General features: G+C 44.6%; 2 protein-coding genes across 6 annotated transcripts in view; one reads left to right on the top strand and one right to left on the bottom strand.

Moving 5' to 3' along the window:
- CALD1 (caldesmon 1) overlaps nucleotides 1-3,397 on the top strand; it is a 202,360-nt gene extending 198,963 nt beyond the window's left edge. For 3 of the 5 annotated variants that reach the window (XM_040594446.1, XM_040594445.1, XM_040594448.1), the window contains 2 exons: nucleotides 155-188; nucleotides 1,725-3,397. In XM_040594446.1, the coding sequence (XP_040450380.1) occupies nucleotides 155-188; nucleotides 1,725-1,756 (66 nt within the window). In that variant the 3' untranslated portion in view covers nucleotides 1,757-3,397. The remainder of the gene's footprint in view (nucleotides 1-154; nucleotides 189-1,724) is intronic. The other 2 variants (XM_040594447.1, XM_040594449.1) reach the window with 1 other exon arrangement.
- Nucleotides 3,398-4,933: 1,536 nt separating this feature from the next.
- LOC121089207 (aldo-keto reductase family 1 member B7-like) lies at nucleotides 4,934-14,148 on the bottom strand. Its single transcript, XM_040596254.1, has 10 exons — nucleotides 14,016-14,148; nucleotides 13,069-13,236; nucleotides 11,889-12,005; nucleotides 11,136-11,213; nucleotides 10,124-10,246; nucleotides 8,288-8,394; nucleotides 8,005-8,086; nucleotides 6,818-6,901; nucleotides 5,846-5,928; nucleotides 4,934-5,512 (listed from the first exon to the last, which is right to left on the bottom strand). The coding sequence occupies exons 1-10, from the start codon at nucleotides 14,082-14,084 to the stop codon at nucleotides 5,470-5,472; spliced, it is 954 nt and encodes a 317-aa protein (XP_040452188.1). The 5' UTR covers nucleotides 14,085-14,148; the 3' UTR covers nucleotides 4,934-5,469.
- Between the last annotated feature and the right edge of the window lie 603 nt (nucleotides 14,149-14,751).

Raw genomic sequence — 14,751 nt, 5'->3', positions numbered from 1 at the left:
CTATGGGCAGTGTGCAACTTTTCTATTCATATTTGGCAGAGCTGTGTTGCGCATGGAAATCTGCCCTTTGCATGGGGTTGGGGTTTTTTCCATAATAAAAAGCTATGTTTTCCCATATTCAACTTTAGTAATGGGTTATTACTTTTTCAAACAGGTATCAGCTATGGGGAAAAAATCAGAGGCTAATGGTAAGTAATTCTAATAATACACCTGCATCTTAAATAGAAACAGTGCCACATTTTTGCACAGGCATATCTGTGTTTTAAAATTCTACACCATTAATGTTGATGGAAAAAAACGACTTCCTTTACGATATCATCAAAACAGGAATGTTTGAGAAATAAACCTAAATCATCTTTCTAGAGGGACTAAGGACTAGCAGTGCTCCAGCCACGTTTGCAAAGCCTTGTTCAACTGATGCGTGCAGCATGTTTGCTGTAGCTGGAGACTATCATTAAACTGTGTGAGGTCTGGGGAATGGGATGGTCATTTAACTAATTACAGCAAATGCAAGGCATCTGGGATAGGCTTTTTAAAAGGGCTGCAGTGGCAATGAATATGCCTTTCATGAGTAGAGAGGGAGAACCCAAAAAGCGAGGCTGTTGCAGCATTATTTGAGCAGAAATGGAAGACTTCGCTACTATTGAGAACTAGCCCTGCATCTGATGTTACACACTGTCACAGGGTAATGGTGAAGCCTGAGGAAAATTCAGCAGCACTGATTTTTAAAAGTAAGTCCTTTGGCTGGTTGTGATCCTCACGTGCTCCTGCATACCCAGACTGGACTGGAGTTCAAACACACCTCAGCAGCAGCACTGCTTTTGCTGCAGCTGTGCATTGATGTCTTCTCAAGACAAAAAAAGTCTTATTACTGTCATACTGTCATTTTGAAACTACTAGTTTGTGAAACACAACCTAGTTGTTTAGAAAGAAATCAGAAAAATTACCCTTCTAGCTTTTTTAATTTTTATTTTAATCTAAACCACTCCAAATAAAAGCCATTAAAGGAATTACATGCATAGGGACCAGTGGGGAAGAATGCAAATTCACTGATCAATTTAATAGCTTTTAAAGATGCCTTGCAACATCGCTCAACCCCTCACTAGGAATAAAGCAATCAAATATTGAAAAAAAAAATTGTTTTCTATACGTTAATATGTGCACACATTTTTCTTCATATTTGTATGTGAAGCCAGAGGTGTGGTTTGCCTGTGAACTTTTTTAAATCAGTTTAGTCATGCAACGTGGAATGGTCTTCCTCCTTTTTTAAGCTGAGCTGCTAGGAGAGGGATTTTCAGGCTCGGTCAGCATTAGGCATCCATGGAAGGTGTTAGCAGTCGTGTGTTGTCACCCACAGGACGCCACCAAGCTTCTCCCCTAAGGCTGAGCGAGATAAGGGCTTCAGCAGAGGGGTTGCAGGAGGCGGCCCAGCCTGCCTTAGCACGGCAGCCACCCACAGGAGGCTGGGGCGAGCGCTGGGTGCAGCACACCTTGCATTTCTGGGTGGGAAGCTCCTGAGCTGCTTCCCGGGGCTGTCAAGAGATGAGAGGTGAAATCCTGCTTATTGTCTTGGAGATCACCTCAGAGCAATCCCAGTACACAAGCACAGCAGCATATAGCTTGTGTCCTGCCTTCCTACTTGCTGTTAAATCTCGAGCCATGCCTTCTCTGTTTTAGATATGTTTGGGTTATTTCAAGCCATCTTTAATCTTTCTCTTTCTCAGCAGGTTTGAGACAATTTGAGAAAGAACCGTAGAAGGCCACTAAAGATGCTGGACCAATCAGTTGGGGAAAAAAAAAAAAAAAGAAAAAAGTGCTAAATTGTTCTTTTTATATTTATATTTACCAAAATGTCTTTTTGCATTATCCCAGTTAAAACCATGTATATTAGCACTGTATTTAATAATCAGCCTAGACATTCATCATTATAGTACTGCCTTTGCACAAGAACCTTTCTTCCTAAAGAAACCCATGCTGTGAAATATATAGATTCTCCTACTGACAGTCATAACTATGTATCTGAACAGTGATTTCAACTGGCATAAGAGGTCAACCCAAAATGCATGTAAAGTGAAGTTGCTTAAGAAAGGTGTGCAGTAAACCTATAAAAACAATGGTTACTTTTGTAATACAGAAGTCTTTCTTTCTGCACTTTAGACTAAGGCATGGAAGAAGTATCTTTAGTTGACAATGTAATATTTTCTGTAAGTTGCCCATGTCATGAAAAATACTGCATCAATAATGTGTTTTAATTTTTGTTTTATACTTTTTTAAAAATACCAATTTTTCCATTCTAGTTTAAGTTAATACCTAAATTTGGATAATTATGTTAGCTGACAGCGGTACTGATATTTCTTTTTGTTGTTAGTGACTAGTGATTGAATGCAATTTAGACTATATACACACATAGCTTTACAAAGTTTAGCCTAAAGGCACTACTAATGGTAGAATGCTTTAATACGTGCTAAAGTATTATATTTAGTAATAAACATACATAATTAGCCAATATCACAGCTTAAAAAAATAAAGACAAAATCACACACTTTTCTATAGTATGATTTCATAATTGCCATTAGAGGTATGGTGAGATAAGTATTAAAAAAATTTAAATGTCGGTTGCCCAGTAATGGGTAATTAAAAAGAAAGTATAGTTTTTAAAAGAGGAAAAGGTGAGGGTATAGAGGGTCAAAAATAGGTCACTTGTATAAAGCGTTGTAGTTTAATTTATATAAAACTACCATAATTAAAAAGAAAAAAAAACCCTAAACACAGTTGGAGCTTGTTTCAAATGACTGTACACTAAATCTTGCCATCCATCAGTGCCGTACACTAAATCCACCGAAAATGAAGTAAAGCTCTATCTTTATAGTGCTTCTTTTTAACTCTCTCTCCCGAGTATCTTATTTACAGATGTTTTCATTTGTATATAGTAAACACATGGCTATAAGACGTCAGCTTGGTTTGAATTTACATGCCATACAGTTTAGCATTTACATCCTACAGTGTATGGGTGGCATGAACTGAGCAACTGAAATAGCCCCAGAGCACGTTGTTAACAGCTTTGTTGTGCATCGGAACTACCAGGATCTCCCTTTTCACCACTTCCATCTCTTATAGCATCTGATTCTTTCTGAAGAAGAATAATGTTATATTTCAACCCAAAGATGAGCTCCCCTGCTTGGCTGAAACATCTTGTTTACATGTAGAGATGCACGTAGTTATCTGTAGGGGGTGAAACTGTGCCTGACATTGTCTGTGAGTTGTGTTTTTTGTTTGGGGGTTTTGTAAACACTCCTCTGAGTCTTTCAAATACATTCGATAGCTGCAATAAAAACGATTTGTTCAAACAATGTATTCTGAAACTGCATCCACAATAAATGGAATATTTCCATCAGCAGCCCCCTGTTTGTTAATGAGTAGGAATGAGTTAGTTATAACTGGGATAGGAATCGTACTAAGGCTGTGTAAGATAACATGTCATTGCAAAGAAGCTCGGAAAATGTCTCCCTTGATGTGCTATCCATCAGCGGATAGAGAAGCTGTAAAATCAGCAGTTTTCATCTAGATACTCTTAAGGGGAGAGAAAAAGAAGTCTTAATTGTCATGCCTATCAGTACAAGGCAGGAGCTGTGCATCATCCAGAAGTCAGCATGCTCAGCCAAGTAGGTTCTGACCTAGCAGTACAGCCGTCTGCTTAGCTGCTCTGAAAAATATTTTCAGTGTGAGAGCCATTGTGTTTCCCCTCAGTGGGATGTGCTTCCAGGCTTGGATCATCACAGGGACCAAGGTGGGGGAGCTGCTGGCTCTCCCATCGTTCTCCTATCATCTCCTCCGTTCTTGCTCTAGCAGCAGCACAGCATGTCATACGCTGCTCTAACCAGGTCATGGTCATCCCAAAGAGGCCCCCCAGGCTCCTGCCAGCTCCACGGGAAGCAATGGGAAGGCCGCAGCGAGCACAGCTCTCTGAACTGCTGGGGGAGGAATAATCAAATGCTGCCTAATCTAACCTGAAAACAGTTTGTATGCTGGAACATGTGCCTGTTCCGCCTTGCGCTGACAAAGTACATTGCTACAGTTCTCTGCAAGCTTTGCTGAAGTGTCACTTTGCCTTGTTGATGTAGGTAAGTTTCTTTTTCTCTTGGTTATTGCCTTTTCTGAGGGCATGCAAGTTGCTGGGCACAATCGGTGTTACTTTTAGGAAATACTGTAAAGCAGCTTGTTCCCACCAGCTGGCACCACCTCCTGGCAGAATTCACCGAAGACAAATCCCGGCGACTGATTAAGCAGTGCCGCAAATTTTTCTGGCATTTCTATACCATTATGAGGTGATGATTTTTCGGATAATACCAGATTGTCACCTTAATTTCTGATCATGCTTTCCTGCAGCTCACTCAGCATCATAGCCAGACTTTTCTCATCAGTGTGCAGAATACCACAAAACAGCCTTATTCAAGCCTGCCTTTACTTTAGCCTGGCACCATCTACCTGAAAACACTTTAAAGCAGTTGTGTGTCTACCTCAGGCTTTGCTTTGGTATTTTAGATAAAGCCAACCCCTGTCTGGATATATTGTTCTGAATGCTGCCAGCAAAGGTACAAAAATCTGATTTTGTGTTTGAGACTTCCAGAACAAGTTGGTCTGGTGTACACAGCCCTTATGGTCACAGGCAGATTTTGATGTGTGTTATCATTGCATATAATGTTGTCTTCAACTTTTCACCGCTTAATCACATTAATTCAATTTCTAGCTCATGTTCAGAGGGAGGACTACATGAGGTAACAGAAACAACTTTGTTCTTTAGGTTCTAGCTAGAGCATAATCCTTTTTGATGCTTAAGCCACAAAGTAGTCTCTATGTATTGTCCTTGTATTGGACTTAGAGAAGCTCATTTCTATCTGTATTAATATTAAAAAAAAATCCCAGACTTCAGGCATGTTTTTAAAACTCATTTTATGAAACAATCTAAGCACTACATAAGATTAATAATAACACAGTTTTGTTGATACTCAAACTATTCATATAATTTTTTTAAGCATTAGATTTTCACACTATAAAAATCACAACTATGTAAAAAGCAAAGTAATTAAAGAGATCATTCCTTAACAGCAACTCATGAGCCAGTAGGCCTGACCACACTGGAAATAACATATTAACTAAAAAAAAAACCAATCCTGTAAGTAACCAGAGTTTTTTAAACACGTCTTTAAGTAAGACAAGGAAAAGAGGAAATGAAGAGACATTGTCTTTTTACTATTAATCAAAATCAGATGTCTGCTAACAGTCTTTACAAAAGACCCATCCCTATTGATGCGTTTTTATACCAGCTAGTGGTCTCCTAAAAAAGGATGACAAGTAACTGCTCGTAGTGATTGTCAAGTACAGAAGAAGAAATCAAGACCAAGCTACATCTTCTAATCTGGAAGGAGTTATGGAAGGAGTTACATGGAGGTCTTGCAGAAACCACTGGCACTAATACTCTGCTTTGAATGGGTAATCCTTGTGATTGACAGCTCTGAAACGAGAAAGAACCAGTGAAGTAGTGCAGAAAGTATCTTCAGCTGCATTTCCCTACTGCAGTCTCCCTCCCCCACTGCCAATGTATTCAAGCTTTGCTGGTGTCATTAATTTGAACACAGGCTTGTGAGCAAGCACATGCCAGGCCAAGACGCTGAAGGGAATGCCCTGAATGAATTTCCCTCCCAGCATCAGTTCCTGGACACATTTCATTACCTGGGGTCCAGGGTTTAAGATATGAGCTCTCCCTGGTTGTGCTCATGTATGTTTCCAAGACATAGGGGATGAAAGCACAGATAGAGGTAGGCCTAGTGGACAATAAGGAACATACCGGAGCACTGGGACTGCCCTCCAGTTCCTGTTAAAGCTCATGATGACATCCATCTCCTTTTCAGACAGTTCAAAGTCAAACACCTAGCAGGGGGAAAAAATGCCCCAAACCCCGACAAAGCCTTTTTACTTAGGTTCACGAGTGTGAGTAGCTACTAAGTGTGCTTCATGTATTTATGACTTGAGTTAGGAACATACTGCATCCACACTAAGCATAGTTAAGAAATCTTCTTATTTCTCAGCCAAATACCAATTTACCCTTGAAGTAAATCAAGACAGTCCTTTTCTCTCTGAGGTGCTGTTCATAGCAGTGTCTTACAGTCAGTTCTGGGTGGCTGAATGCAGCACCACCGCAGTTTCTGTTGTAACACCATAGAAGACTTTAAGGTGCTAAGGATGGATTACTTGATGCATCACAGATACTGGAACTAGCAGTAAATATTTCTGCTACAACAGAGGAGTACTGGGTACCAACTGCACACGGTTCTCAGTTAATCAACCATGTAAGAATTCTTGCCAGTTCATAGGAGAAATAGGCAGCATGAATTGAAGGTAGCACAGAGACATTATCACCTAAGATGCCATGCGTTACGAGCAAGCATCCAGCTGAACCTCCCTGCCAAGGGGAACCAGAGCCTCAGAGACATAAATTATAACTGGTCTGGTGTTTGAAAGCTGTTCCTTTACACCCTAAAGAGGGGCTCACTAAGCATCTCCCAGAGGGGAGATCTAAAACGGGGATTCCCACTCCAGGGCAGCAGAGCTCAGACCACCCCGGTGTAACCCATTTCTCTCCTGGCAAAAACATAATGCTTTTCCCCAGAGAAACAGTGCGGATGGTTAGGTAGTGCTGAGCTCCTGTCTTTGTATCTCTGTGCTGCCCTTTCAATGCTGCTTAGAAACATGGAAGAGACATGGGTGTGGGTGCCTATTCTGTGTAAAAAGGTAGGAGCAGTCCCAACAGAAACTTTACCTTGATGTTTTCCTCAACACGCTGTGGTTTGTCAGACTTGGGAATGACAATCACATCTCTTTGGATAAGGAACCGGATCAGAATCTGGGAAAAGGCAAGGAGGAGCATGAACACAGGGGTACCAACAAATTTGTTCAAATGTATTTTTGTGTTCTCTTGCCCCTTTTTTGTGCCCCCCCCCCCCCCCCTCAAATTAATTTCTTTGTCTACAACCACGTTCACTCTTTCAAAGACTCTACTAGTTTGCACACAGGGGTTTGATGTGCCAGCATTTGCATTCAGTCTACTGACAAACTATAATTGTTTCTGGCCTATGTTGTTTCTACATATTGGCTTCTCCAGGATTTGTTTTGTTTTCATTTTGGGTGTGTGTATGGGAAATGATGATGCTTCTGGTTTGCATTATATATGTGGTCAGACCAAATGAGCATAATGATACTGCAGATTATTTTGGGCTCACAGGTAAGTACCTCGCCCAGGTTAAGCTTTTTGAAGTCCTTAAAAGGAAAAACATATTTATAGATTTCGAAATCTGCGTTGTCCCCCCTTTCAAAAGAGGACTGTTACATACAGTTTTGTGTCCTGCTCTGCCCATCTTAAAATACGACAGTGTTTGATTGCTTGTGAACACGTTGGTTTGTCTGAAGCGCAGTTTCTGTACAACCTGGGCATGAACTCATTTGTGTTACCAAGCAACTGATAAAGAGAAAAAACCCTCGAATAATCAAGCAGCTTTCAATGATTCTTCATGAACATGAGCAAACAGGGAGCAATCAAGTAAGTCCCCAAGTTACAGGACTTCTCTGAAGAATAGCTTAGCTAGTAAAAGAACTAACAAGTTGGCTTGATGATTTGTAAGTAAGTCTCAGAGGAGAGGGGTTCTCCAGGAGCAAGCACTTCTCTCTGGGAGCAGAGGAAACGTCCCTAGGAAGGTGAACACCAAAGGTAAGCATCTATCACTGCGGATCAGCTCCCGCTGCCGCCCAAAACTCAGTACTCAAGACCGCTTAGAAAATACCAGCATTCATATAAATTATCAGGTAATAACTGGGGCAGTATCAAGAGTCAAGTGCAGTTCAGCCCCCCTATACCGTATCTCTAGAGAAGGCCACATCTGCTAAGGCTAGCTACGGGCCTGTGAAAACGTCTGAGGAGGAGGAACAGTTTGCCTTGACAACGCCACTTACCTGGGCAGGGGTTTTATGATGTCTAACTGCAATCTCTTTAATCCTGGGATCATCCAGTAGCACAGGTTCCCCTGGCTCGGCCCTATTGAAAACAAAAGCTAGGATATTGATGGCAGTTAACAGCTTCCCTGCAGGAATCCTGACATTTTGCATGAAATAATCTGCAACAAAACAACAGCACTTTTCTCAGTGTACGTCATCTGCCTCAAAGATTCAAGTTGCAAATGCATTGTTTCGAGTGCAGAGAGGCTGCAATGCTTTCTTACCTGCAGTGCTTTCTTACCAGGGGCGGTTAGGAGAGCCAAGGGGGCTGTATGCAGTCACAGCAATCCCTTTGGATTGACAGTACTTGATCAACTTTTCCTGGGTTAGGTATGGATGACATTCAATCTGCAAACACAGAAACATGGTTGATACAGAAGCAAACTGCACTGGGCTCCAGAGCGTGACATTTTAATTCCTCTTGGGTCACAGAAAATGTGAAGAAAAGACTCCCAATATCATGACTAAAATCTATCTTACAAAAAGTGTATTAATGTCACAGCAGTATCTAGAGGCCTAGCACAGTGAATAGGGCTTCATCATGCTACATATTAAGACAATGCGAAATAGATGAGAAGAGTGAAAGTGCCATCTGTGTTGGAATCGGGGAAAAATCAGTTTTCCTGGACTAGTGCAGAGCAGGATTGCATCTTCAGAGGGGCAGCTCAGAATACCTGAAGTTTAGTTTCTGCTCCAAGTCACCCAACCTCTCTTCAAGTTGTCTCTCAGATTCCTGAACTAGCCTGGGGAGATGAACTTGCCTAGGTTAGCTCAGATCACGTTGTGACCTGCCATTCAGACAAGATGCCCTTTAACTGGACATGGGAGCCTACAGGGGGATGCTGTTCAACTTGCCACAAGCCATAGCGTGACCACAGGGGTACGTCTACATTGCATAACACGGCACCCTGCACATACTCAGCTGTTTCTAAATACTATAGTTTTGCTACCAAGCATGGTGACATGAAATCTATGTGCAGTGGTTTATTTAGACCTAAGCTAGATTAGGCATCTACTGTTATGCCTGTGTGGCACAGGCACACCCATGGAGAAGCAAGCTAGAGTCAAAGACTGAAGTTCTTTATAAACTGCTGAAGTTGGTATGGCTTTTAATGTGGGGGTAGTTGGGTTCATCCCCACCAGAACTTTATAAACCCCAATAAAAATATGTCCAAGTCCTACGTTCCCCTTGTGCTAGGCCTGGCCGGTGCACATGCTAGCCCCAAGCCCAGCACCGCAGTACAGGCGGCACTACACCTGCACAGGACCCAGTGTGGGCATTTCCCTGGATATTCTCAAGCTGGCAGAGATGGACATTCAGCACTCTCGGCCAAGCGCAAAGTCGTTGCATACGGAAGAAAAGTCTCAACACCTCTACTGTCCTGGTGATTTCATTCATGAAGTATGTGGTGAGAATTTGTATATAACTGTATCCTTCAACCCTCCTTTATAGAAAGGAGTTCAGTGAAATGGCTTACATTGAAAAATAAAAAAATCCAGTGAATGGCTTTGAGCATTCCTGTACATTCCCATGCCTGTGCAGTAGCTCGCGGCAGAGGTTTTGCTGGTTATCCAGGGCTGGAAAAAAATAGGCCATGGCAACTTCAGCTGTGACATCCAAGTCCAAGCAGTACTTTGGAGTATGAAAGAGGAGGTGTAGCAGAAAGTTGCAAAGTCACGGGTATTTTTGCTGTTTTCCAATGTCTAAAAATGAAATATTCTCATCTGTTTCATATTACTGTGATATGCAGAATCCACACTGATTTGTATGATATTGCTCTCAAATCTCCACTGCATTATATACACACAAGCCTAACAAAAGTTTTTCTGCTGAGATACCTGTCAGCTAAAAACCATCAAGACTGACACCACACCAAAGCCTTGCATTATCACAGGCAGCACTGATTTGAAGGGTCTTTCAGACAACCAGAGATACCTAGTGCTTTGCGAGATCTTTTCATGGCACCAAAAATATTTAAAGGTCATGGCAAAAGTCAGTTTTAGAGCTGAAGTATAGTACAAATGTATTTAGGAATATTCCAAGGTTAGCTGACAACAGTAGAAATAAAAGTCTTACTTGATTATTTACTGGCTTGTATTTCAGTCCCGGCTTGTTTAAGATTCTCTCAATCTGCTCATGGTTAAAGTTGGAAATACCAATGGCTTTTACAAGACCGCAGTCCACCAGCTCTTCCATGGCCTAACGAGTAAGGACAACCAATGTATGTTATGAGGTGGTATTGCTGTCAACTATCACTGGCTTTAGGGAAATAAAATAGCGTAAACCAGCAAACAACTCACACTAGATTAAATAACTATCTGAAATAATAAAAAATAATCTTTACAACTTGTACTATCTGTATCTGCTTTATATGTCCCATTGCAGATGGGAAAGTAATATAAGAAGAATGGCTTGGCCAACCTTTTTGTAGTGGAAAGCAAAGTTCTTTTACTTTGGCTTCTTTGGGGGTCATTTTACCAGAGATAAAAACCCAAGGAACACCCTTCCACCTCCTCCCCTGCCTGCACACTACCTCTTTAGTTGGAAGAATACAGCCAAGGATGCTACCTTAAACTCAATTACCTGCAAATACTTTCTTGCATCTGTAATCTGATATTGTAGAAAAACCTTAATTCCCAGAGCTGCAGCACCATGGAGGTGCAGGTAGTAAAAGCAGACCTTGAATCCTCTCAGTCCATGAGGAAAAAGAGGACTGAAGGACAGCCTGTGATGCTGATGCCCAATGCTGAAAAGTGTGAGAATTCCCTATCTGTGTGAAACACCCAGTAAAGTAACAGCCACATCTGATTAATCTATGCTTTGGTTCTATAATTATGTGTATTCAAATATTATTTTAGTGACAGCACCTACAGTATTGTGTTGATAGCTTCCTCCCCTTTAGTCTTAAAACATTCCCCTCTTGCTCCCCAAAACAAGAAGTAGCAGCAGCCTTGCTTGTTCTGGTCACAAAATACAATGTTGTGACTATCCTCTGCACCCAAACCTATCCCTTCATTTCATCTTGCACACAGATCTCTGCTCCATCCTTAGCGCTGACACTGCCTCTAAAGAACAAACACTAACTTACCTCCCATGTGTCCAGAAAGTCTGTATCACTGGGGATAATCATACCCTTGTCATCCACAGGATGCAGCTCTTCGCCAGCCTGTTATTTCAAGGCAGATAATACACAGACTTTTTTTTAAGAGTCGAATTTCCTGCTGTTTACTAGCACTTCTGACTGGACTTATAGGCAGCAAGCTAGCAGGTTATTTAAACATAACTGGAAATTATGCATGTTCATTAGTATTCTCTTTTGGACAAGGGCCATACTTCTAGAAATCAATCACTGCGTGCCAAAAGTGGGGATTATTAACAGAAGGGAACAGATGTCCCCCCTCACCACCTTTATTCTAGGGTTTATTTTACACAGGTGCAGGCTGGGGGGAAAAGAGGCATGTTCCTTCCGTGCTGTGCTTCATTTTTCACTGTTCGTTGGTCCAGATCAAGCCAACATTTTCAAAACTCAAGATGTCCACAATGTTGTGGCCCAGCAGAAGGCCACAATCCTGGACTGCACCATCCTGTGTTCGGTTATGGTTTCCCTGAAGACCCAGGGGCTCTTCAGCAGCGTTCACAGCTTTGACTGCCTTACTCCAACCGCCAGATTCACATGCTAAAACATACCACTGCTAGTTAAGGGGCTGAATGCTTGCTACCACCAAATTCAAATGAACTACAGCATATCCCAGCTGCACAATAAAGACAGTCACAACGCAGATAAGAGAATGCACCATGTTTCTAGCCAGGTAAGGAAAAGAAGGATGTAGAGCAGGACTACCTTGAATCCCATAGGGAAGTGTATCAGGTAGAGGTCAAGGTAGTCCAGTTGCAGCGCAGTGAGGCTCTTCTTGCATGCTACCTTAACCAAGGACCTCTCATGAAACGTGTTCCACAACTGTGGGAAGAAACCAAGCCCAACTTTGACTATACAGCTTCCACAGTTCAGACCAAGGGACAGAAACTTCTCCCTTGGCAGTCTGGGAGGACCAATTCCCTCCACACCCACTCAGTGCACACTGAAGACAATGATGCCAATATTTTAATGATAAGGTAGGACAAACATACCACAAATAGAGGAGTCAGTCATGAAGGTGAATGGTCAGTATTCCTACTCATGAAAAGAGATTCTCAGAAATAAAATTAACACTCTGCCAGATATATTTGACAAAGCAGAGCTGTCAATGTCAAAAATTCTTTTTTTTTTTCAGCCTAAGTTTTGAGTCTTGAGCAGCTCAAAGCTACCCTCCTCCTGTCCCTTTTAACTGGCCACAGTTAGCAATTTTACTTCGCTTTTGAAATGAAAATTCAAGTCATTTAAATAGAAGAACTTGTAAGTATAGTTCAAATTAAAACCTGTTCTTTAACAAAAGGAAAGAGTATGTGAAAAAGCTTAGTTATACTCAATGTTTTCTGGCTTTGCTGGTGAAAAACCCAAGGCCCAAGTTTTTTAGTTGAAGTGTTTTTACTTTTTGGTAAAGAGCATTGCTGACACAAGTGGATGAGATAACAGCAGGGAGTAAATACACATAATATACTTCAGACTGAAGTCCCCTGCTTTAATTTCTATTCCCTTTCAGGCTTACATTTTGTATGTGACACCACTTTCACACGCCAAGCACACCGGTAAGCTGCACAGCACCTTTGAATTCAGACAACTATCTTGTCTTTTTTTTTTCTAATCTCTCTAAGGTGTGTGCAAATGAACCTTCAGTGTAATTGACTTAATAGATGCAAGGAAATTATTAGATCAGCAGCAGCCATGCTATCTTTCCAAACTTGTCCATGGTCCCTGACAGAGCTCGGTCTGAACTGCAAATAAAGAATGGCATTTATAACACACAAGACAACTGTGAAGTGAATGTCAGAGAAGGGAATAGGTCCTTATGTTACTTGACAGATGGAACAAGAGTTTCCCTTTGAGAAAAATCAAATTCCCCCAAAATCCTGTGGCCCTGTACCTTTGTGACAATGAAGAGGTCTTCCCGTTTCACAGCCCCCTCCTTGATCTTCTGCTGGATTGCATTGCCTATTTCATTTTCATTCTGATAGAAATAGGCACAGTCAAAGAGGCGGTAGCCAGCATCAATAGCAAACTTCACCACCTCTTCCACCTTTCCTGGAGGAGCCTGAAAGCAAACACAGTCAAACCAGGAACTCTTCCAAGACCTTCTGCCAGCACTTGCTGCTGTGATAGCTCCACAAAGTCACCATTTCCAGCTGCTGCTGCTGCAGTTCCCTTGTCACCTGCATTTAAACCGAGCTTCCACTTTCCAGGGAAACAGCGGTTTTGTAGGGAAAGGGCACAGAGCAGAAAGGAGCCAGTTTCTGCAACACACTTTGACTCTGCCCTTTCCAGCAGCGCAATGCCCACCGCCATGCCCCCCTCCCTGCTCTCAGAGCCGCCCAAGCGGTGTGTCCGCTCACCCCCGGCCCTTCCCACAGACCGCTCAGCGCCGCGGGGCAGCCGCATCCCAGGACCGCTGCTGCGAGCGCCGGGCCGGGCAGCCTTGCGCAACCTAGTGTTGGTTGTTTTTTTTCGTTGGGTTCTTGTTATGCGTCCCCTCCTTTAATTATTTTTTTTTTTTTGCTTGTTTGTATTTTTCCCCTCCCTCTACCTTCCTTAGCCCCTGTTTTGGTTGTTTGGGTTTTGTTTGGTTTTGGGTTTGTTTTTTTTTTTGAGGGGGTTTTCCGGTTTTCCTTTGCTTCTTGCTCCCAGCGCCCTCCTCTCCCCCCCCCCCCCCCCGCCCCCGCCGCCTGGCAGCCGGCCGGGTTACACAAGCGAGACCGCCCGCCCGGCCCCACGCAGGACGCGGCTGCCGGCGCCGCCGCAGCCCCGGCTTCGGTCGCGGTTCTTCTCCTCCCGCTCCCCTTCCGTCTTCACAGCGCCCGCCGGCCCGCCCGGTACCTGCCAAGTGCCCAGCCCCAGGGCTGGCATCTTCATCTTGTTGCTCAGCTCTACGAAGGGGCTCGCCATGGCGCGCTGCTGTCCCAGTGCCCGCCCGCGGCGGCCCGAGGGCGCTTTAAGGCGCCGGCCCGCCCCGCCTCGGCCCCCGCCCGCCCCCCCCGCACCTCCCTGCCGGTCCCTCCCGCCCCCCCGCACCTCCCTGCCGGTCCGTCCCGGCCCCCCCCGCACCTCCCTCCCGGTCCCTCCCGGCCCCCCCCGCACCTCCCTGCCGGTCCCTCCCGGGCCGCCCCGCACCTCCCTGCCGGTCCCTCCCGCCCCCCCGCACCTCCCTGCCGGTCCCTGCCGGCCCCCCCCGCACCTCCCTGCCGGTCCCTCCCGCCCCCCCCGCACCTCCCTGCCGGTCCGTCCCGGCCCCCCCCGCACCTCCCTGCCGGTCCCTCCCGGGCCGCCCCGCACCTCCCTGCCGATCCGTCCCGGCCCCCCCGCACCTCCCGGCCGGTCCGTCCCGGGCCGCCCCGCACCTCCCGGCCGGTCCGTCCCGGGCCGCCCCGCACCTCCCGGCCGGTCCGTCCCGGGCCGCCCCGCACCTCCCGGCCGGTCCGTCCCGGGCCGCCCCGCACCTCCCGGCCGATCCGTCCCGGCCCCCCCGCACCTCCCGGCCGGTCCGTCCCGGGCCGCCCCGCACCTCCCGGCCGGTCCGTCCCGGCCCCCCCGCACCTCCCTGCCGGTCCCTGCC

Source organism: Falco naumanni, chromosome 5, assembly GCF_017639655.2.
Source record: "Falco naumanni isolate bFalNau1 chromosome 5, bFalNau1.pat, whole genome shotgun sequence".
In the NCBI taxonomy this organism is placed as follows: Eukaryota; Metazoa; Chordata; class Aves; order Falconiformes; family Falconidae; genus Falco; species Falco naumanni.
The sequence above is the reverse complement of the archived record's forward strand: the minus strand, read 5'-3'. Positions and strand labels throughout refer to the sequence as shown.

Excerpts from the sequence above, each read along its gene's own strand:
- LOC121089207 (XM_040596254.1), bottom strand. The coding sequence starts at position 14,084 with ATGGCGAGCCCCTTCGTAGAGCTGAGCAACAAGATGAAGATGCCAGCC. Across the intron at positions 8,087-8,287 it reads GGCTCTCCTAACCGCCCCTG|GGCCGAGCCAGGGGAACCTG; the intron begins GTAAGAAAGCAC and ends TGTTTTCAATAG. Across the intron at positions 5,513-5,845 it reads AGGGCAGTCCCAGTGCTCCG|AGCTGTCAATCACAAGGATT; the intron begins GTATGTTCCTTA and ends TTCTCGTTTCAG.